The following is a 23375-nucleotide window of genomic DNA, read 5'->3' as shown; positions in this document are numbered from 1 at the left end:
TGAGATTTTTGTGTGTATATGACCCAGAGTGTGGCTTATCTTCATGAAAGTTCATGAGCGCTTGGGAAGAATGTGTATCCCATTGTTGTTGGATGACGTGTTCCATAAATGTCAATTAGATCAAGTCAATTGATGGTGCTGTTTAGGTCAACCATATTCTTTTTGATTCTCTGCCTGGTTAACTTAAAAATTACTGAAAGAAGAGTTTTGAAATTCCCAACCAGATAGCAGATTTGTCTATTTCTCCTTGCAGTTTTATAGTTTTTGTCTCATTAATTATAACACTGTTAAGTGCAAACATGCTAAGAACTATTATATATTCTTGGAAAGTTAAATTATTTATTGTTATACAATGCCCCTCTTTAATCCTTATAAGTTTCCTTTTTCTGAAGTCCACTTTGTCTGTAATTAAGACAGCTACTACAACTTTCTTTTAACTAGTGTTAACATGGAATAGCTTTCTCCATCACTACACTTTTAACATATCTGAACCTTTATATTTAAAGTGGGTTTCTTGCAGGTAACTTAAAAGTTGGATCTTCTTTATCCAGTTGACAATTTTGGTCTTTCAATTGATGTATTAGACTATTCACATTTAAATTTACTATTGCTATAGTGGGAGTCAATATTACTTGAACACTCACTGGAGTGAACTATTACTGATATAGCCGGATGAATCACAAGCTGGAATCAAGATTGCCAGCATAAATATCAATAACCTCAGATATGCAGATGACAACCACCCTTATGGCAGAAAGTGAAGAGGAACTAAAGAGCCTCTTGATGAAGGAGAAAAAGGGGAGTGAAAAAGCTGGCTTAAAACTCAACATTCAAAAAACTAAGGTTATGGCATCCAGTCACATCACTTCATGGCAAAGAGATGGGGAAACAATGGAAACAGTGACAGACTTTGTCTTCTTGGGCTCCAAAATCACTGCAGCCATTGCAGCCTTGAAATTAAAAGATGCTCATCCCCTGGAAGAAAAGCTATCACAAACCCAGACAACATATTAAAAAGCAGACACATCACTTTGCCAACAAAGGTCCATATAGTCAAAGCTATGATTTTTTCCTGTAGTCACGTATGGATGTGAGAGTTGGACCATAAGGAAGGCTGAATGCCAAAGAATTGATGCTTGGAACTGTGATGTTGGAGAAGGCTCTTGAGAGTCCCTTGGAGTGCAAGGAGAACAAACCATCCGATCCTAAAGGAAATCAACCCTGAATATTCCTTGGAAGGACTTATGCTGAAGCTGAAGCTCCAATACTTTGGCCACCTGATGGGAAGAGCTGACTCAATGGAAAAGACCCTGATGCTGGGAAAGATTGAGGGCAGGAAGAGAAAGGGGTGACAGAGGCTAAGTGAGATGGTTGGATAGCATCATTGACTCAATGGACCTGAGTTTGAGCAAACTCGGGGAGATAGTGAAGGACAAGGAAGCCTGGCTTGCTGTAGTCCATGGGGTCACAGAGAGTAGGACACTACTGAGCAATTGAACAACAACAACATAGTTGTAGTGATATCTACCACAATTGTAACCGTTTTCTATTTGTTATACTTGTTTTTGTTTCTTTTGTTCCTCTCTTTACCTGCCTTCTCTGTTTTTTAAAAAATATATTTATTTATTTATTTGGCTGTGCTGGGTCTTAGTTGCATCCTGCAAGATCTTTAGTTGTGGCATGTAAACTCTTCATTGTGGCACGTGGGATCTAACTCCCTGACCAGGGATCATACAGGACCTCCTGTATTGGGATCACCCACTACTGGACCACCAGAGAAGTCTCACCTTCTCTTGTTTTAATTGAGCCTTTCAAAGAACTACCCTGGTGGCTCAGACGGTAAAGTGTCTGCCCACAATGCAGGAGTTCAGTTCAGTTCAGTCGCTCAGTCGTGTCTGACTCTTTGCGACCTCATGAACCACAGCACACCAGGCCTCCCTGTCCATCACCAACTCCCGGAGTCCACCCAAACCCATGTCCATTGAGTCAGTGATGCCATCCAACCATCTCATCCTCTGTTGTCCCCTTCTCCTCCTGCCCTCAATCTTTCCCAGCATCAGGGTCTTTTCAAATGAGTCAGCTCTTCTCATCAGGTGGCCAAACTATTGGAGTTTCAGCTTCAACATCAGTCCTACCAATGAACACCCAGGACTGATCTCCTTTAGGATGGACTGGTTGGATCTCCTTGCAGTCCAAGGGGCTCTCAAGAGTCTTCTCCAACACCACAGTTCAAAAGCATCAATTCTTCTGCACTCAGCTTTCTTTATAGTCCAACTCTCACCTGGGTTCAATCCCTAGTTTGGGAAGATCTCCAGGAGAAGGAAATGGCAACCCACTCCAGTATTCTCGCCTGGAAAATCCCATGGACGGAGAAGCCAGGTGAGCTACAGTCCATGGGGTCACAAAGAGTCAAACATAACTGAGTGACTTTCTTTCTTCAAAGAATTCCATCTTATCCTCTTCCTTGGCGTATCAAGAATACTTCTTTTAAAAATTATTTTAGTAATTGCCCTAGAATTTGCAATGTATGCTTTTAACTATTCTATGTCTGCCTTCAAACAACATGACTTCACATGTGGTGTGGGTACTTTAGAACATTTTCAGTTTCTTCCTCTTGCCCCTTATAACATTGCTGAAATAGAGTATGTTTCACATATCCATATCCATAAACTGTAATCTAATTGTTACTACTTTTAAAGTTATCTTTTAGATCAATTAAGAGTAAGAAAAATAAAATGTTTTATTTTACCTTCTTTTATTCCTCCCACTTTCTTTATATAGATACTAAGTTTTGCCCTATGTCATTTTCCTACTCCCTGAAAAACTTTAAAGCTGCAATGAATTGCCTCAGATTTTGTTTGTTTGAAAAAGTATTTCTTCTTCACTCTTTTTTTTTTTTTAAAGAAACTTTCATCTTTATTTATTTATGTAATGTCTTAGGCCAGGCTGTGCTTGGCATGCGGGATCTTAGTTCTCCAACCAGGGACTGAACCAGTGCCCCCTGCACTGAGAGCCCAGAGTCTTAACCACTGGACCTAAAGGGAAGTCCCCTTCCTCTTTTTTTTTTTTGCCTCTCTGCTTACCACCCCCTCATTCTTTTTTTTTTTAATGTTGATATTTAATTATTATCCTGAAGAACGAAATGGCAACCCACTCCAGTATTCTTGCCTAGAGAATCCCATGGAGAAAGGAGCCTAGCAGGCTACAGTCCACAGGTAGGCAAGAGTTGGACAAGACTTAGTGACTAAACCATTTAATTATTATATAAGCTTCAGGTGTACAGCATTATAATTCAACATCTGTATATACCATAAAATAAGTATCACAAATCTAGTTACCATTCATCACCATACAGTTGACTCCATTCCCTCTATTTCACCCACCTCTCAACTCCCTTCCCCTCTGGCAGCCCCTAATCTGATCTCTGTTTCTATGAATTTATTTTTGTTTTATTTGTTCATTTGTTTTATTTTTTCAGATACAATATATGAGTGAAATCATATGGTATCTATCTTTCTCTGACTTAGTTCACTTATTTCATAATACCTTTAAGATCTGTCTACGTTGTTGCAAATGGCAAGATTTCTCTTTTTTATGTCTGAGTGTATTCCATTTTGTATACACACATCTTCTTTATCCACGCATCCATCAATGGACACAGGTTGTTTCCTTATCTCGGCTATTTAAATAATGCTGTAATGAATATAGAGGTGCATGTATTTTTTTGAGTTAATGTTTTCATGTTCTCTGAATAAATACACAGAAGTGAAGTAGCTGGGTCAAATGGTAATTCCAGTCTTAATTTTTCTGAGAAACCTCCATATTGCTTTTCATGGTGGCTGTACCAATTTATAGTCCCACCAACGGTGTATGAGGATTCCCTTTTCTCCACACCTTATGCAACATCTGTTATTTCCTGTCTTTTCAGTCATAGCCATTCTAATAGATGGGAGATGATCTCTCATTGTGGTTTTGATTTGCATTTCCCTAATAATTAGTGATGTTGAACATCTACTCATGCATGTTGCCCATCTGTGTGCCTTCTTCGAAAAAATGTCTATTCAGGTCCTGTGCAAATTTTTTTTTATCAAAGTTGCTTGTTTTTTGTTGAATTATATGAGTTCTTTATATATATATATTGGGTTGGCCTAAAAGTTCATTCAGGTTTTCCTTTAAGATGGTACAGAAAACTTGAATGAACTTTTTTGCCAACCCAATATTTTGGATATTAGCCCCTTATCAGATACATGATTTGCACATACCTTCTCCATTCAATATGTTGCCTTTTCAATGTAAGACAGTTTCCTTCACTGTACAGAAGCTTTTTAGTGTGATGTGGTTCCATTTGTCTATTTTTGCTTTTGTTTCCCTTGCCTTTGGAGTCAGATCCATGAGCTATCACTACATGTCTTTGAGTTTGAGTGTTAAGTGTTACTCAGTCGCTTCTGACTCTCTGTGACCCCAAGAACTGTAGCCAGGCTCCTCTGTCCATGGGATTCTACCGGCAAAAATACTGGAGTGGGTTGCCATTCCCTTCTTCAGGGGACCTTCCGGACTCAGGAATCGAAATCACGTCTTCAGCACTGCAGGCAGATTCTTTACCATCTGAGCCACCAGGGACTGCCTATGTTTTCTTCTAGCAATTTTGTGGTTTTAGGTCTTACATTCAAGTCTTTAATCCATTTTGAGTTAACTTTTGTGTACAGTGTAAGACAGTGGTCTAGTTTCATTCTTTTTCATGTGACTATCTAGCTTTCCCAACACTACTTATTGAAGAGACTATCCTTTTTCCATTGTATGTTCTTTGTTTCTTTGTCCTAAATTGTCCTTCCACATATAGGTTTATTTCTGAGCTCTCACTTCTGTTCCATTGGTCTGTGTGTCTGTGTTTGCCAGTACCATATTGTTTTATTATTAGATCTTTGTAGTATAGTTCGACATCAGGGAGCAGGATATCTCCAGCTGTGTTCTTTTCTCAAGACTGTATAGCCTTTTTGAGTCTCTTTCAGTCCTGAAGGATAATCTAACTGGGTAGGAATTCTAAGTTTGTCTTATTTTGTTTAAAATTTTAAATATTTCACTCTTCTTGCTTTCACAGTTTCTGACAATTTCACTGTAATTCTCATGCTTGTTGTTCTGTAAGTAGTAAGGTAATTTTCCCCTTTCTTGCTTTCAAGATTTTTTGTCTTTATTTTTATGCAGTTTGAATATGATGATTATTCTACTATACTGAACAGTAAACAACTGTGTCCTTCACTCCAGAGGGAACATTATCTCCATCCTCCAAAGCTATTTACTGTTCTAACATCCTTGAAAAGATCATCTGGATGTGCAGAAAGACAAGAGATCTATGAAGAATTTATCCACGTATAAAACACTGTGCAAATTGCACTGGAAATTGTGTTCAAAACAGTGTCCTCAGGGAGAATTCCCTGGTGGCCCAATGGCTAGGACTTGATGCTTTCACAACTGTGGTTCCGGCTTCGATCTCTGGTCAGGGAACTAAGATTCCTGCAAGTTGCATGGTGCAGCTGAAATTTTAAAGTGCTCTCAGCCTTGGTTGTCCATTAGTATCAGCTGAGATCTTTATAAGCCAATGCTCACAGATTCTGTTTCAATTGGTCTGGGGTGGAACCCAAGCCATCAGTAGTTTGCAAAACCCCTGGGTGATTCTAATGTAGAACCAGGGTGGAGAACACCTGTCTAAAAGATGCTGAGGTGAGGTATAATTAGTAAATATATTTTTAGCTCAGTGCTTCTCAAAAGTTTACTGGGCATGTGAATTACTTCAATGCAGACTCTGATTCAATAGGTCTGGAGTGGAGCCAGGGATTCTGTTTCTGACAAGCTCCTGGATATAGCCTAATGCTATCATTTGACTCTGAGCAGAAAGGTTACTGGGATTCCCTGGTGGCTCAGATAGTAAATCATCTGCCTGCAATGCGGGAGACCCAGGTTCAATCCCTGGGCCGGAAAGGTTATCTCTCATTGAGAATATGCTAATTATAATATGTGTCTACTGTAAACTTTCATATATATACTTCAGAAATTTACCATATATGAAAGGAGAAAGCAGTTTGACTCTGGAAGATGGTTTTGCAGTAAGAGTGAGACCTTTTGCTTCCCAAGACCACAGAAAACACCTTGGGTGTTGAGATCTTGAAAAATTTGACAGACAGTTCAGGGTGTTAACAAAAACACAGAGATTTAGAATACATGGCCATTAAATCCTAAACAACAACTTTACTCTGAATCTCACATTGCTCAAATATGGATGGTGGTAATAGCTGAGGAATGGTCCACAAATTTGGATTCAAGTGCCAGAGAAATCCTGATACTACTAGAGCAGAGAGTCCATCAGGTTTGAGCAACCCAGAGAAACACTGATCAATGTGTTATTATTTCTCCATCTACAGGAATATGAAAAATTATCTCTGGACTGCCTCCTCTCAATCTTTCAGTTTAATTTCCAAAGGTTATGATACCATTGACCTCTGAGCCCTCAGAGCTGGCACTTGTATCTCTCCCCCACCCTGCAGCCCTGGCAAAGAGTACGAGGGGAAATCCCTCTTCCAGGGCCAGTGCTATTAATTAGCAGGCCTTCCCTAGCCTCAGCAGTAAACAATCTGCCTACAATGCAGGAGTCTCAAAGTCTTGGGTTTGATCCCTGGGTCAGGAATATCCCCTGGAGAAGGGAATGCAACTCACTCCAGTTTTCTTGCCTGGAGAAACCCCATGGACAGAGGAGTCAGGCAGGTTACAGTTCATGAGGTCGCAAACAGTCGAACACGACTGAAGTGACTTAGCATGCACGCATCCCAGCCTAGCAATTTGTCCACTTTCAGCCTAAACAAATATCTTTCTGGCTACAGGAGCCCCTTATTTGTATTCCTGAGTAAACAGAAGGCTCCTAGACTTCCTGCCAGGCATCAAGGAACCTGTAGGACATAAAGAAGCATGCCTGTAAGATATTTATCCTATTGATGGCCCTGGGGCAAGAGGGAGAGAGGAAGATCTGGGGCCTTCTTTGACATGCCTCCTTAGCAAGTTAATGCCTGTTTACCACCAACTGCTGCTAGAAGTATCTAGAAATACCACTTCAGGGACTTCCCTAGTGGACCAGTGGTTAGGAATCAGCCTGCCAACGCAGGGCATGTGGGTATGATCCCTCACCTAGGAACGAAGATCTCACATGCTGCAGGGCAACTAAACCTATGCACCACCACTCCAGAGCCCACATGCTTCAACTAAGACCCGACACAGCCAAAAACAAATAATAAAATATTAAAATACATATGTATTTTTTAAAATTTTAAATAAAGAAATAATACCACTTCACAACAATGAGATAGGTCATCCTTCCTTTCCCACTGAGCCTTACTTCTCTGAGTTTTCTCATACAGATATGCTGAAATGAGAGCAGGAGGTCTTGGCTTTCCCTGACCTCTGGGCTTCTTACATCCATCAGAAAAGAAAAATACCATGGCAAGGTACTCAGAGCCAAGGAAGGGAGACTGCCTCGGCCCATTAGCCAAGTGGATCAGATGTGAAAATGACACTGCTGTAGGGGTCACCAGTTTTTGCTCATGTACTATGGACCCAAAATAAATAAAACCTTGGCTCTGCCCTTGAGAGTCCAAAATCTGAGTTAATGGTTTTCTAAGGTTAGGTCAAGTTGTTTAAATACTCAAATAGAATATATCTATCTGTTTGTTCAGAGCAGTAGACATTTTGTTGTTCAAGGTTTCAAGAGGCTAATAATTAAAGATGGGAGTAGGTGGTTCCATAGGCTGTCTAATCTCTAAGAAAGTGCACGAAGTCCCTAATGGATGGAAATAGTGTCTTTGGTCCATTCCAGATGTCTCATAATAATTAAAATATTGTCCCTTGATGACAATGTTAGGTTCAGGCACAGGGGGCAGACCCACGGGAACCACACAATGCCCCTCAATTGTGGGTGCCATCAGCCAGCAATGGTAGCCAGAGAGGGAGAATACGGCTCCTGTTTCTTCCCTAAACTCCCTCTTATCGCAGCAAACCTAGAAACTCAAAGCTTTCAGAGGTCAGGAAGGTAGTACAGGGTTGTGAGACCAAAAAAGTTGGAGGAACTCTGTGCATTTTAGAAGCATTCAAATTACTTTCTCAGCAACAATTTCTAGAGCTGGCCTAGAAAATCTGCTTCACCATTTCCATTTGTTTTTGTTTGGACATGTTACTTCACCTCTTTAATTCTTTGACTCCTCATCAGTAAATAGGGACAGGAATACCCAGCCTGCATGTATCCCCAGGTGGTTGTGATAATTTAATTATCCAGTATAAATAAAAGCATTTTTAAAATATAAATCATTACAAAAATGCAAGCAACTTAATATCAAGTCTTCTTTATCGCTGAAGCTTTATGTTCTATTTCTCTTAGAACTGAGGGATATACATTCCCATCTATTTTCCAGAATTCCACTGATAATATTTGTTGGAAAAAGTACTCTTTTTCTGCTGCCCTAACTTGTTGAGAGTACGGCTTACGCAACTGTTAACTTGCTGCCCTACAGCAAATCAAATCGACAAATATTTACTAGCTGCTGAGCTCAGCTTTGTAAGAAATACAAAAACTATGAGATTCACTTTCTGCATTAAAGGAGCAAATTGCCCAGCTGCACATGGTACCCATATTTTTTTTTTTCCATTTATTTTTATTAGTTAGTGGCTAATTACTTTACAATATTGTAGTGGTTTTTGTCATACATTGACATGAATCAGCCATGGATTTACATGTATTCCCCATCCCGATCCCCCCTCCCACCTCCCTCTCTACCCAATCCCTCTGTGTCTTCCCAGTGCACCAGGCCCGAGTACTTGTCTTCTGCATCCAACCTGGGCTGGTGATCTGTTTCACACTTGATAATATACATGTTTCGATGCTGTTCTCTTGAAACATCCCACCCTCGTCTTCTCCCACAGAGTCCAAAAGTCTGTTCTGTACATCTGTGTCTCTTTTTCTGATTTGCATACAGGGTTACTGTTACCATCTTTCTAAATTCCATATATATGCGTTAGTATACTGTATTGGTCTTTATCTTTCTGGCTTACTTCACTCTGTATAATGGGCTCCAGTTTCATCCATCTCATTAGAACTGATTCAAATGAATTCTTTTTGATGGCTGAGTAATATTCCATGGTGTGTATGTACCACAGCTTTCTTATCCATTCATCTGCTGATGGGCATCTAGGTTGCTTCCATGTCCTGGCTATTATAAACAGTGCTGCGATGAACATTGAGGTGCATGTGTCTCTTTCAGATCTGGTTTCCTCGGTGTGTATGCCCAGAAATGGGATTGCTGGGTCATATGGCAGTTCTACTTCCAGTGTTTTAAGGAATCTCCACACTGTTCCCCATAATGGCTGTACTAGTTTGCATTCCCACCAACAGTGTAAGAGGGTTCCCTTTTCTCCACACCCTCTCCAGCATTTATTGCTTGTAGACTTTTGGATAGCAGCCATCCTGACTGGCGTGTAATAGTACCTCATTGAGGTTTTGATTTGCATTTCTCTGATAATGAGTGCTGTTGAGCATCTTTTCATATGTTTGTTAGCCATCTGTATGTCTTCTTCGGAGAAATGTCTGTTTAGTTCTTTGGCCCATTTTTTGATTGGGTCATTTATTTTTCTGGAATTAAGCTGAAGGAGTTGCTTGTATATTTTTGAGATTAATCCTGTGTCTGTTGCTTCGTTTGCTATTATTTTCTCCCAATCTGAGGGCTGTCTTTTCACCTTGCTTATAGTTTCCTTTGTTGTGCAAAAGCTTTTAAGTTTCATTGGGTCCCATTTGTTTATTTTTGCTTTTATGTCCAATATTCTGGGAGGTGGGTCATAGAGGATCTTGCTGTGATTTATGTTGGGGAGTGTTTTGCCTATGTTCTCCTCTAGGAGTTTTATAGTTTCTGGTCCTACATTTAGATCTTTAATCCATTTTGAGTTTATTTTTGTGTATGGTGTTAGAAAGTGTTCTAGTTTCATTCTTCTACAAGTTGTTGACCAGTTTTCCCAGCACCACTTGTTAAAGAGGTTGTCTTTTTTCCATTGTATATTCTTGCCTCCTTTGTCAAAGATAAGGTGTCCATAGGTTCATGGATTTATCTCTGGGCTTGCTATTCTGTTCTATTGATCTATATTTCTGTCTTTGTGCCAGTACCATACTGTCTTGATGACTGTGGCTTTGTAGTAGAGCCTGAAGTCAGGCAGGTTGATTCTTCCAGTTCCATTCTTCTTTCTCAAGATTGCTTTGGCTATTCGAGGTTTTTTGTATTTCCATACAAATTGTGAAATTATTTGTTCTAGTTCTGTGAAAAATATCGTTGGTAGCTTGATAGGGATTGCATTGAATCTATAGATTGCTTTGGGTAGTATAGCCATTTTGACAATATTGATTCTTCCAATCCATGAACACAGTATATTTCTCCATCTGTTTGTGTCCTCTTTGATTTCTTTCATCAGTGTTTTATAGTTTTGTATGTATAGGTCTTTTGTTTCTTTAGGTAGATATACTCCTAAGTATTTTATTCTTTTTGTTGCAATGGTGAATGGTATTGTTTCCTTAATTTCTCTTTCTGTGTTCTCATTGTTAGTGTATAGGAATGCAAGGGATTTCTGTGTGTTAATTTTATATCCTGCAAGTTTACTATATTCATTGATTAGCTCTAGTAATTTTCTGGTAGAGTCTTTAGGGTTTTCTATGTAGAGGATCATGTCATCTGCAAACAGCGAGAGTTTCACTTCTTTTCCTATCTGGATCCCTTTTACTTCTTTTTCTGCTCTGATTGCTGTGGCCAAAACTTCCAAAACTATGTTGAATAGTAGTGGTGAGAGTGGGCACCCTTGTCTTGTTCCTGATTTTAGGGGAAATGCTTTCAATTTTTCACCATTGAGGGTAATGCTTGCTGTGGGTTTGTCATATATAGCTTTTATTATGTTGTGGTATGTTCCTTCTATTCCTGCTTTCTGGAGAGTTTTTATCATAAATGGATGTTGAATTTTGTCAAAGGCTTTTTCTGCATCTATTGAGCCCATATATTCTAAGGAGGAAAAAACTGCCTATGCTCTCTGGATGCTACCTGTACACCTGGAGCTTTACTTCAAATACAAGAAACAGCTGGTGTTCATGATTTAAGGCTCAATACAAACAGTAGAGAGAATTTATTTTACAAGCTGTCTGGTTTGGCAAAATTCCAGAATTCATCAACTAGAAAGATAAGGATGATGATGATAATGATAAAAATGCTTCTTCATAGTTGGTCTGAGGATAGTGACATAAAAAAAGTACAATTTACATAAGACATTCCAAAACTGGAACAAATCCTCAACTTCACCCAAAATAGACTTATAGCAGGCAGCACCTGTAAAAACCAATGGTAACCCTATATACTTGACATGGCTGTGCATGGAAGCTGGACCTATGGAAGTTTCAGGCCATGTTCCTTTAATGAATCCTTTTACTGAAAAGGGCATCAATATCTGTTTAACATAGAAAAGCTCCCAGAGAAAGAACCCCGCAATTTCAAAACCGAAATAATACTAAAAATGGAAACATCCAACCAGTGCTTTTCTGTGAATTATTGAGATCTTTAAGTCTTAAGATAAATCTAAAAAAAATACATTGTGGGACTTTCCTGGCAGTCCAGTGGCTAAGACTCTGTGCTTCCACTGCAGGGCACGCTGGTTTGATCCCTGGTTAGGGAACTAAGATCTCACATGCCACAAGGTGTGGCCAATAAATAAATAAGGGTTCTAATAAGGGAAAATGCCAGTGCCTCATTCAGAAATGAATTTTTAACATTTGGTGAGAATAATAATTATTCAAGCTAACACATATGGAGTACTTCCACCTGTAGGTAAAGTGCTTAAGACTTTCATGCATTAGCTTACTGAATCCTCTTCATAAGTTACTATAAATACAGTCACTATCCTCATCTTAAAATAAAGGAAACTAGGGTTCCCAGAGGTTATAGCACGGCTCAAGGTCACATGACCGAGTGAAGGAGTTGGGCTATTTGGCTGCTCCTTGCCATATGTAACAGACAAGTGGATATGGTCTGCCTTGAAGTCCCCAGATGGCTGCAGTTCAATAAGCAGCTCTGGTTCCAAGTACCTAATCCCATCCACAGCCATGGACTATGCCCCTACCCCATCCTATTATTTACTTCACAGAAGGTCTTCTTTTGGTCCCCAACAGGACTGGGTATAAGACTTGAAAATGGTTCAGCGAGCCCCCTCCCAGTACTACAAAAAAGATAATTTAAAATACTTTTTTTCCATTATCAATAGATTATCTCTTTCCTTCCCTCTTCGATGTCCTTAATAGTGAAAAATTCCATGGAGACTGGTTTGATGAGGTATGAGAGCCTTTTGAACTGAAATGTGATTCAGAAATTCAAGTTGTGTCCATGAAAGTTTATGATTTAGATCTTCTCTTTTTCACTGGGGTCTTCACTTAGGGAACAGAAGATATTGTTTGTTTTGGGCAAGAACCTTATTGCTCTTCAGATTTTCCACCTGTAAAATGTGGATAACATTAGCCCCCATTTTCCAAGTGGTTTTGGGGAGTATAAAAGAATACAAGGAAGAGAGGTAAGAATAATTTTATAATATTATACAAGCCAGATGCCATCTTCTCTAACATTTCCAATCTAGAGTCCCCACCACCACCCATCACTCTCCTGACAGCAGCTGGTTTTATTTATAGCATCTCTCATTACCCAAATTAAAATTTATTTTATTTGGCTGTGACAGGTCTTAGTCTCAGCACATGGGATCTAGTTCACCAATCCAGGCCCCCAGCATTGGAAGCAAGGAGCCATAGCCACTGGACCATCAGGGAAGTTTCCCAAATTAAAATTTTAATTTAACAGTTCTCTTTTTTTTTTTTTAATTTAACAGTTCTCTTGAGAACTTCCTGTCTCTCCAACTACAGTGAAATTCCATGCAAGAAGGGATTTTTGTTTTTTTATTTAACATTGCATTGCCAGCATCTAAAACTGTCCCTGGTACACATTAGATTCTCAATAAATGCATGTTGCATGTATGTTGCATAGTAAAACCTTTAAAAAAAAAAACACTATATCTTTGTAAACACTTTTAAAAATTGGATTTCAGGTCCATGTGTGCATGCTCAGTTGTGTCTGACCCTTTCCAATCCTATAGACTGTAGCCCACCAGGCTCTTTTGTCCATGGGATTCTCCAGGCAAGAATACTGGAATGGGTTGCCATTCCGTCCTCCAGGGGAGATCTTCCCAACCCAGGGATCAAACCCATGTCTCCTGTGTCTCCAGCATTTCAGGCAGATTCTTTACCCACTGAGCCACCTGGGAAGTCCTAGAAATAGATTAACTGTCAGTTCAGTTCAGTTCAGTCGCTCGGTCGTGTCTGACTCTTTGCGACCCCATGGACTGCAGCATGCCAGGCTTCCCTGTGCATCATCAACTCCCAGAGGTTACTAAAACTCATGTCCATTGGGTCAGTGATGCCATCCAACCATCTCATCCTCTGTCGTCCCCTTCTCCTCCTGCCTTCAATCTCTCCCAGCATCAGGGTCTTTTCTAGTGAGTCAGTTCTTCACATCAGGTGGCCAAAGTAATTAATTGTAATTAATCCAAATTAATTGCAATTGTAATTACAAATTAATTGCAATTAAGGATTAATTGTAATCCTTGGTTAATGGCATGCCCTCTTTTGTTATTTAGCTGTTGAATTAGGTTTTTTACCTGGAAAAGAAAAAGGTAACCTAAAACAAAAGCTCAGGTCCTTCATCTCACCAAAGGGCTTTGACCCTTATCTCATGTCCCAATCTCTCCCCATCTAAGGTAATCATCATTCAGAATCCCAGGTTCTCCATTTCCCTACAAGTAGATCCTGAGATGGGATTCTTGTTTAGATGATTTACTGAGGGAGTTCTCAGGAGAAGGGGAGTTTGGGAAGCAGGGATGGAGAGGGAAAAATAGCTAAGCAAAGATGTGGAATCTGCTGGAGCCTGGATTCAGAGCTCTCAGGCATACAGTGAACCACAGCATTGACTCTACCTTGAAGCAAAGACTACCTGTTCGTACCCAGAGTCAGTCAGTGATGGACTGACATTTGGGGAGGTGGTAAACAGAAAGCAGGTGCATGGTTTCCTGGGTAAGGCAACCTCCTTTTGGCTAATGGCAATACTCCAGAGAAGGATGGGGCCTGATATGTTTGACAGCCAACATTCATAGTAGCTAGGGATAAGTGCACTTGACCAGGAAAAGGGGGCTGGGTGTGTCTACTATATCTTGCTTCCCTCCTATCCTTTTTATTGAGTTATAGCTGATTTACAATATTGCATGTTTTAGGTGTACAACAAAGTGATTCATAATTTTTAAAGATTATATTACATTCATATTTATATGAATGTAAAATATTATAAAATATTTGCTATATTCCCTGTGCTGGACGATATATATCCTTATAGCTCATTTATTTTACACATAGTAGTTTGTACCTCTTAATCCCCTACCCCTATCTAGCCCCCTCCCTCTTCCCTCTCCCCATTACACACCACTTTGTTCTCTATATCTGTGAGTGTGTTCCTTTTTGTTATATTCACTCATTTGTTTTATTTTTCAGATTCTACATATAACTGATAACACAGTGTCTTTCTCTGTCTGACTTGTTTTACTATTGCTTACTTTTTTACATAGTCTTATCAAATTTTGTATGTCTTCCTTATAAGTGTGTGTGTATATGTGTATATATAAATTATATATATATATATTTACCTTCCAATTATTTGGAACTTTCTAGAAAGGAAATCACACTAAATTTTGTTCTGACTGTAGTATAATATTTCAGTATGTGAAAATACCATATTTATTCACCCACTGTCCCACTGGTGGACTTTTAAGTTGTTTTTAAGTTTTTGCTGTTATGAACAGTGTTGCTGTGAAGATTCTCATATATGTCTCCAGTTACATTGCAAGAATTTCTTGGGTTTATAACTCTGAGAGACAGTGAAGGGCAGGGGAGCCTGGCATGGTACAGTCCATGAGGTCACAAAGAGTTGGATACAACTTAGCGACTGAACAGCAATGCTTGAGGTGGAAGAGATGGTAGGGATGGATCGAAGTGTAAAATTTAGAAGATAATGCCAAACTATTCTCCAAAGTTAATTTGCTAATTCACATACCCACCAACAAGGTATAAGAGATCCTGTTATCTACCTCCTCTCCAACTTTTCTCTTTTTTTTTTTGGCTGTACTGTGTCTTCATTGCTGCTTGTGGGCTTTCTCTAAGAGTTTGAGCTGACGGGGGATGCTCTTCGTTGCAGTGTGCAGGCTTCTCATTACTGGCTTCTCTTGTTGCAAAGCACAGGCTGTAGGCATACTGACTGCAGTAGTTGCACCACACTGGCTCAGAAGTTGGAGTGTGAAGGTTCTAGAGACAAGCTCAGTGATGTGGTACACAGGCTTGGTGGCTCCACGCCATATGGAATCTTCCCAGGCCAGGGATCAAATCAGTATCCTCTGCTTTGGCAGGCAGATTCCTATCTACTGCCCACCAGGGTCCTCCAAATTTCTGACTTATATAAACTGAATGAGTATAAAATGGCTTTTCATTTTGGTTTTGATTTGTATGTCTTCCATCAGTAATCATCTCTTCCTGAAAGTGTCAGTCACTCAGCTGTGTCCAACTCTGTGATCCCACAACTGTAGCCCACTAGGCTCCTCTGTCCATTCGATTCTCCAGGCAAGAATACTGGAGTGGGCATCCATTTCCTTCTCCAGGAGATCTTCCTGACCCAGGGATTGAACCCATGTCTCCCGCAGTGCAGGCAGATTCTTTACCACTGGGCCACCAGGGAAGTCCACCCTCTGGACTGTAGCCCGCCAAGTTCCTCTGTCCATGAGATTCTCCAGGCCAGAATACTGGGGTGGGTTGCCATGGCCTCCTCCAGGGGATCTTCCTGACCCAGGGATCGAACCTGCTTCTCTTGCAGCTTCTGCATTGCAGACAGTTTCTTTACCACTGAGCCATGGGGGAAGCTCCAATCATCTCTTCCTATGTTATCAGAATACCTGTTACTTCTTCTTAAGTGAAGTGCTTGCTCATATCTTTTATCCAGTTTTCTATTGGATTATTTATCCTTTTCTTACTAATCTGTAGGAGTTCTTTGTATGTCTTTTGTCTTTTGAGTGTATTATGAATATTATGGCTATCTTCTAATTTCCAACTTGTTTTCTCATTTTATAGAGTCTTTTAATGATATCTCTTAATTTTATTATAGTCACAGGTATTCTTTTATGGTTTTTATGCCTTGTTTAATAAATCTTTCTCTTAAGGAATCTAAAGGACCATTTCAATCTTGGGGGGGCAAGGGGTTCCACAAACAGAGGTTACAGGCAAGTCACAGAGGCAAGCATGTTATATCTACTGAGGCACTGTCTAGTCTGAAGCAGCCCTGACTAGTCAGCACAAGCGACCAGCTGGCTGGCAGGTGTGCTTTGGTTATAGAATTGGATGTATCAATGCTATTAGAGCTGGATACCATTAAAAATTCTAATCATAGACTGTAATTAACTTTCCTTGCTCTGACGCCCCGCTCACTAAACAACCTTCTGATTATAATTTGGCTTCCCATGTATCTTCGCCTACAGGGAGAGAATGTACTGTTCAGGCCGACGTGAGGATCCAATCCACTAAACAGTTACATGCCATGATGTAAATTAATAAATTTGTATTCTGATTTTATCATGTGCCTCATCTAAGCTCTGGAGGCGTGAGTCAGCATCCCCAAGTCTAATCAATACAGACACAGAAAATATCAAGCTTCTGAGCTGAAAAACTAAGAACTAGACCCTGGACCAGAGCGCAATCACCAAGGTAACATTACCCTGGAGGCCCCTCAGCCTGATGGAGAAGGGTATGTCATGTGATATGGACAAGGATTAAAATTGACTTTTGACATTATAAAGAGCTGCATATTCAAAACCAACCATGGCTTGGTTCCATTCAGGTGAAGGCAAAGAATAGAAGATGATCAGGAGACTCATATTGAATATTTATTGGCTTATGAGCACATACCAGATGCTGCACAAATCCTAGGCAGAAGGGTAAGATTTACAGACATGTTTGAAAAGAGCAAATTAAAAAAGAGAGAGAGAGAAAATAAAACAGGCAGATGGTACATGCTAAGGAAAAATGTAACAAGAGGAGCCTGACTGATGAATCTCTGCTCCACCTTGCTACTCAAGGTCCAGGATACAAAATAGAAAAAGCAACTTTAAAGATCAAAACCAAAAAATGAAAACCAGGAGAAGGAAACACAAGGTACACCAGCAAACAAATAGGGATGTGCAAGGGTGGCAAGATTACCCAAGCCAGAGGAGTGATTTAGGACCAAAAGGGTGAGAGAAAGATCTCTGGAGTAAGTTCAAAAGGCAAAGTAGAGGTGAGCCCATCAGGACACATGGGGATAATTTAGCTATCCTGCTATTATATTAGATTAGCACTTAATCCAGGCTTTCTGAGTGAGCAGTACCTATAAGGACACAGATCACTTTCTGCATCCCAGTTACACTGAATAATAAAGGGGAGAATGTGATCAGAATTGTAATATCTGGGAATTTTTGACCCAGTGATGACATGTGAGTCTATATTTTATATTCAGACTAACAGCGAACAAAAACAAAACAAGGGGATGACCTGTACTGAGGAACTTATGGGATCTATTTTTCAAAGAAAAATATGTTCAAGGAGGAGTGAGATCAGTTAAAGGAAGTTCTGTGACATCTGTGAGACCAGTCTGAAAGACAAACATTACCTCCCACAGCGCTTCCCTTGGGGCTCCCACCAGAGCAAGGCCATGGGTGTGGCTAGATCAGATGAAACTAGAAAACCATTTCACACGCCTTTTGATCTAAAAATGAGGTAGAGACATGCCACTCAGTAAGGGTTGATCCCAAGTGTGGCTTGCCCATCCAGCTATGTGGAAGGAAAGGCATACAGAGAGCTCGGTGAAACAGCAGAACCAAAACACAGCAGGTTAGCAGAAGTGCTTCTCTCAGCACACGGCCAGAATGCACAAAATACACGGAAGGGGGCTGGCAGGTGGCTGACCTGTGTTCTCTACAAAGCCAGAAGACTCCGACTCATGTGTGAAGGAATAAGCTCTCTTTAATAAGGGCCTCTGTATGTGTGCACAAGGGGATATAAAATGTAGACAGAACGAGGCTCTTCTAGATGTTGTCCCGCACATGCTCCATGATGGTCTTCAGCCCCAGCCAGGTTTCCTGTGCAGTGGGGATGATCTGGCTGGCAGGCAGAGCGAAGCCATAGTCCCCAGTATCTCTCAACTCAAAAGAGAACGCATACTTGATGCCATTATCATATGCCCAGTCAATAGTACTCCCACTAGATGCATCTGTTGAGTCAAAAAGAGAAAACACTTTGAAGCCTACTTCCTTTCAGGGTTAGATGGGACGGGGCTAGGAGCTCTACCAACCTGTGGTTCCTTAGTGATCTATAGTTCTTTCTGAAAGTCATCAGGCCTACACAGAAATGTTGACCTGATCCCTATGTCTCAGACTGTCCTGTACCATGAAGGTCTTCACTGGTCTCAATCCAAGAGCTTTTAAATCCTCATTTCCATTTTGTCACCACTTCACTGTTAGGACTCCTTCAGGTCACTGGAAGCCAATATCTGCAGAGTGTGGGAGGCAGCCTCCAACACAGCCACAATGATCCTTATCTCCTAGTATTCACATCCTTGTGTAATGCCCTCCTATGCTGGACAGGGCCAACATCACCTGTTTGACTGCAGAAATGAAAGTGTGCACCCTTCAAAACTAGGTCACAAATAAAAATGGCTTCTGCCCTTGCTCTCTCTTGAATTACTGGCTCTGATAGAGCCGGCTGTTATGTTGTAAGAACACTCAAGCAGACCTTTATAAAGAGGTCTATGTGGTGAAGAACTCACTGCCAACAATTAGCAATCACTTGTCAGGCACCAGAGTGAGTCTGAGAAGCAGATCCCTCAGCCCCATTAAGCCTCTAGATGACTGTGACCCTGGAAGACATCTTGACTGCAACCCCCTGAGAGCGCCTGAGCCAGAGCCATCCAGCTAGGCAGCTCTGGAGTTCCTGACCCACAGAAACTGTATAAGAAAATTTATGTTTATTGTTTTAAGCTGCTAAATTTTAGGATAACTTTTTGCATCTCAAGAGGTAACTAACAACACAGAGAGAAGGAAACACTTGGGACTTCCCTTTGTCAAAAGGCTGAGAAAAGGCAAAAGGCCTGTTTTCCTGCTTCTTCCAGTCAAACTCAACTACAGCAGAAGCTGGATAAAGGTGTAGTGTAGATGATAGTGAATAATAAAGTACCAATGTCAATAGCAGCTATCATTTGTTGAACATCTACCATGAGCCAGCCATCATACTGGTAAGTTTACATTTATGATCTCATTTAATCTTTAATAAATTAGTGAGGTGGGTATTACTGTCCTTGTTTTTCAGATGAGAAAAAAATCCAGGCTCAGAATAGAATACTTTGTCTACGAAAATACAGATGGAAAATGGCAGGGCTGAAATTCAGATCCATCTGATGACAAAGCCCATACTTTCTTCAACCTACTTGGGGTTCAGTTAGAATGTTTATGTATATGTATATGTATGTATATGTATATATGTATGTATGTATAATATGTATGTGTTATATATATATAATGTGTATATATGTAAAATATAAATATAAAACATATGGTGGTGGTGGTGTAGTTGCTCAGTTGTGTCCAATTCTTGTGGCCCCATGGACTGTAGCCCATCAGGCTCCTCTGTCCATGGGATTTCTCAGGCAACAATACTGGAGTGGGCTGCCATTTCCTTCTCCAAGGGACCTTCCTGACCCAGGGATTGAACCTGTGTCTCTTGTGTTGCGGCAGTCTCCCACGTCGCAGGCGAATTCTTTACCAACTAAGCTACCAGGGAAGCCCATAATATACACATGTCTGTTAAATGAAAATATGGGTCCCTTCATTTTTCTATTGTTCCTGAAGGTTGTTTCTTATGATACCATTTGTGATTTTCTAGAAATGCTGCTTCAGCTGCAATTACATGTTCCCTAAGTTTATGGAATAGGCTCTCCTAATCTCTCTGAAATTCCTGTGTAATTCCTACAGCTTTTCTCTACCTTGACAAAAATGCTGAATAAAAAACAGACTATGAAAAAAAAAAAAAAAACAGACTATGGCACCAGCAAGTTACATAGAAAGCTCAAGTATTTCAGAACAGGTTTTAAATTCAGGAAGAGGGCAAGAGGACCTCTGCTGAACAAAGTGATCAGATTCAAGAACTTCACTTTACTTGGGTCCTTGCTAAGTCTACATACCTACTCTTTTTTAAACAAAACTGGGAACATACTAATAACACTGGTGTGCACACTCTATTTTTCAATTAACAATTGAAGATTATTTCCTATTAGCACATACAGATCCACCTCATTCACTTAAGGGCTGCATAGTGTTTCACTGTAAATGAGGTAAAGTTGCTTAATCATGTCTGACTCTTTCTGACCCCGTGGACTGTAGCCTGCCAGGCTCCTCTGTCCGTGGGATTTCCCAAGCAAGAATACTGGAGTGGATTGCCATTTCTTTTTCCGTTTCACTGTAGGAATGCACTAAATACATTTTTATCCAGTACTCTATTGATAAACATTTAGGTGCTTCCCAGTCTTCTGTGACTAAACAATGTTGTCATGAACATCCTTAAAACTCACAGTCTACCCATGAGCCAAACAAGCTCAAAGAATTTGTTTCTAAGCCCTTAGTAGATCAGAATCTGTGAAGAGGAGAGGAAAGGGTTGCTAGAGGAAGGTGGCCCAAGGAAGGAGACATGAAAACTCTAGAAAGCAGACACAAGAATTAAAGAAGCAAAACAAGCTGGGCTGTTCAGCAAAAGGATTGAACAGTCCAATACAGCACAGAAGGTTTTCAAGATACCACAACTGACATTCAGAAGGCCACTCAGTCATGAGGAAAGGAGCTTCTCTTTCCTCTTCTACATGCTCAAAGAAGGCAGGAGAGTGTGAAAATCCATTTTAGAATTATTTATATTTACACAAATACAAATAATTTGTATAACTGAATAATATATACAAATTTTATAATTCATCTAAAATGTATATTATAATTCATCTGAAAGGATTAATCTAAGGAAAGGGTCAGCACTTGAAGGGACAAATGTCAACTACTTACATCCCACACACCCTCACCCAGAGAGTTAGAGTGTTTTTATACAAAAATTGGTTTCATTTTGGGGAAGAAAGGAGGGCAGGCAAAGCCTATAAAAAATACAGAAGATGGGCTCTTGAAAGAGGTAGAAAATATTATGTCTCTTGATAACACTCAGGAGAGCCTTTCTCCTATTCTGTCGGAGCAATCTGATGAGTATCTCTTACTTTGGGCACAGCTTATGTTGGGAAGAAGAATGTTTTTTGATATGGGAAGAAAAGGCAATTCTTTAAACTGGCATTTAGACCCAAAGACCAGGACTCTGGTGACCTGCAGAGATCTTTGGAGAGGACCTCCTCAGAAGGCTCCTGCCAAGTTCCTTTAGCTCTCTTTGGCTTAGGGCTCAGTTCTGACTAATTAAATAGAGGGTGGTGAACCTCTCCTAATGCGTTTGTTCTCAGAGGTGTTCCCATTCAACAAGTAATGATAAACCATGAGTAATTACTGGCTTGTTGATGCAATTAGCAACACAAACATCAACATCCTGCTAAGTGCTTTATGCAGCTTGGTGGCATGTGAAATACAGACAAGAGTGCTGAGGTCACAGTACAGATGAGGACCTAGGAGGTGGGATGGAGAATCTTCACAGAAGAGGAAGACTGAGGAGAACAGCAGTCGAGGGCAAAGTAAGTAAGATGGGAGAGGGAGTTCCAGTATGGAAAAGGAAAGAAATATCGGCAAGTTTGCAGGGGCTTTGAGGGCAGACCAACTGTTGGAAAACTATTTACAGAAGAGGCACCAGAGGGGGAAAAGAAGGGCACTTGTTTGAAAGGAGCTTAGCTCCCCATGTTTTGTGTTTCTATTTCCCATTTATAGCTAGGGCCTTGGAGAATAATCATATCTTTCAATCTGATCTAAAAATTTAAAGATCAGATCACAGAATAACGGAACTAGAAGGATCTCAGCAGGAATAGAGTGAAATGCTCAGGTGAAACACTTCAGCGAGAAACCAAAACAAGGGTATTTCCTGAAACTGAGACTGAGTTGTAGGTGATGGGTCTCAAGACCCTCGTCAGGTCTGGAGTCTTCATAGAGGTTTTTTTGTTTTTTCAGCTCAATGCTAATGACTGTCCAGAGGACCTCCTAAACCAAGCCTGCTATGCATGTGTTCATTTCAGACAGGAAGGTGAGGGGGTCCCCTCCCCGCCCTGGTACCACCACACCAGTTTGATGAAGACGGTTGCCTGCAACAACTACCACCACACAGACTTGACATAAATTCAGCCTATCACTAGCAACGAAAACAGGTTACAATATTTAAAAAAAAGACTGTCTTGTGGTTCTTCTCCAGCTGCAAGTATCCTCTCCAAGTGTTCCCTAGTAACCAGTAAACTCAGGGAGTACTTACAGATAATGGAGAAGATAGAACCCACTCGGTACTGAGTGCCCGACAAGGTAGCCAGAGCTTTGGCTGTATTCTTCGCCACCATATCCTAGGAACGGGGAGATCATTAGAGTGAGAAAGAACGGACTCTGAAGCCAGATGTTCCTCAGCTGTTCTGTACTGCAGTGGATTGGAAGATTCCCGAACCCCGTCCCACCCTTCCCCCACACCCAATGTTCCCTTCCGGTCTCCTTCTTTCCCATCAGACCAGAGCCAAGGCCTAACTATAAAGTGAGAGAAATGTAATGGTTCCTCCAACTCCTTCTATCACATCCTCAGTTCTTTACTTCCAGTTTGGGACCAGGGTAAGCAGAGAGGTGGAAGAAGGCCAGATAAGTGCTCTGAAAGCAGGTGTATTATAAACTCAAGTTGGGGTGCTGTATTGCAGCTCTTTGCAGATCTAGAGGGCTGCTCACCAGCCCATTAGAAATCTAGTAAAGTCATCACCATGTTCACCTAACCTGAGGGAAGGGAATGTCACGTTCATGAAGACAAGGGAAGGGCAAGTATGTTTAAGAGAAAACCTTTTAAGAGTTTGGGTGTTCTCAGAATGGAGGTGGAGACAGGGCCCCCATATATGGATGTGCCTTACACAGAGGACCTGCTGGAGACCAGAATCTAGGCCACACCAAGTCATAAGCCCTTAGCTGTGGCCCCCGACAGAGGGGCACACTCAAGCAAACGAGCAGAGAGA

General features: G+C 40.6%; 2 protein-coding genes across 4 annotated transcripts in view; both read right to left on the bottom strand.

Moving 5' to 3' along the window:
* The window catches only part of CPA5 (carboxypeptidase A5), a 55159-nt gene extending 32435 nt beyond the window's left edge, over nucleotides 1-22724 (bottom strand). For both annotated transcript variants that reach the window (XM_043463717.1, XM_043463719.1), the window contains exon 1: nucleotides 22646-22724. The gene's annotated coding sequence lies outside the window, so the exon portion shown is untranslated. The remainder of the gene's footprint in view (nucleotides 1-22645) is intronic.
* The window catches only part of LOC122438642 (carboxypeptidase A4-like), a 56129-nt gene continuing 49827 nt past the window's right edge, over nucleotides 17074-23375 (bottom strand). For both annotated transcript variants that reach the window (XM_043463721.1, XM_043463722.1), the window contains 2 exons: nucleotides 22646-22730; nucleotides 17074-18431 (listed from right to left, as the gene is read on the bottom strand). In XM_043463721.1, the coding sequence (XP_043319656.1) occupies nucleotides 18247-18431; nucleotides 22646-22730 (270 nt within the window). In that variant the 3' untranslated portion in view covers nucleotides 17074-18246. The remainder of the gene's footprint in view (nucleotides 18432-22645; nucleotides 22731-23375) is intronic.

Source organism: Cervus canadensis, chromosome 3 (assembly GCF_019320065.1).
Source record: "Cervus canadensis isolate Bull #8, Minnesota chromosome 3, ASM1932006v1, whole genome shotgun sequence".
In the NCBI taxonomy this organism is placed as follows: domain Eukaryota; kingdom Metazoa; phylum Chordata; class Mammalia; order Artiodactyla; family Cervidae; genus Cervus; species Cervus canadensis.
Note: the sequence above shows the minus strand (reverse complement) of the source record. Positions and strands in the feature narration are given on the sequence as shown.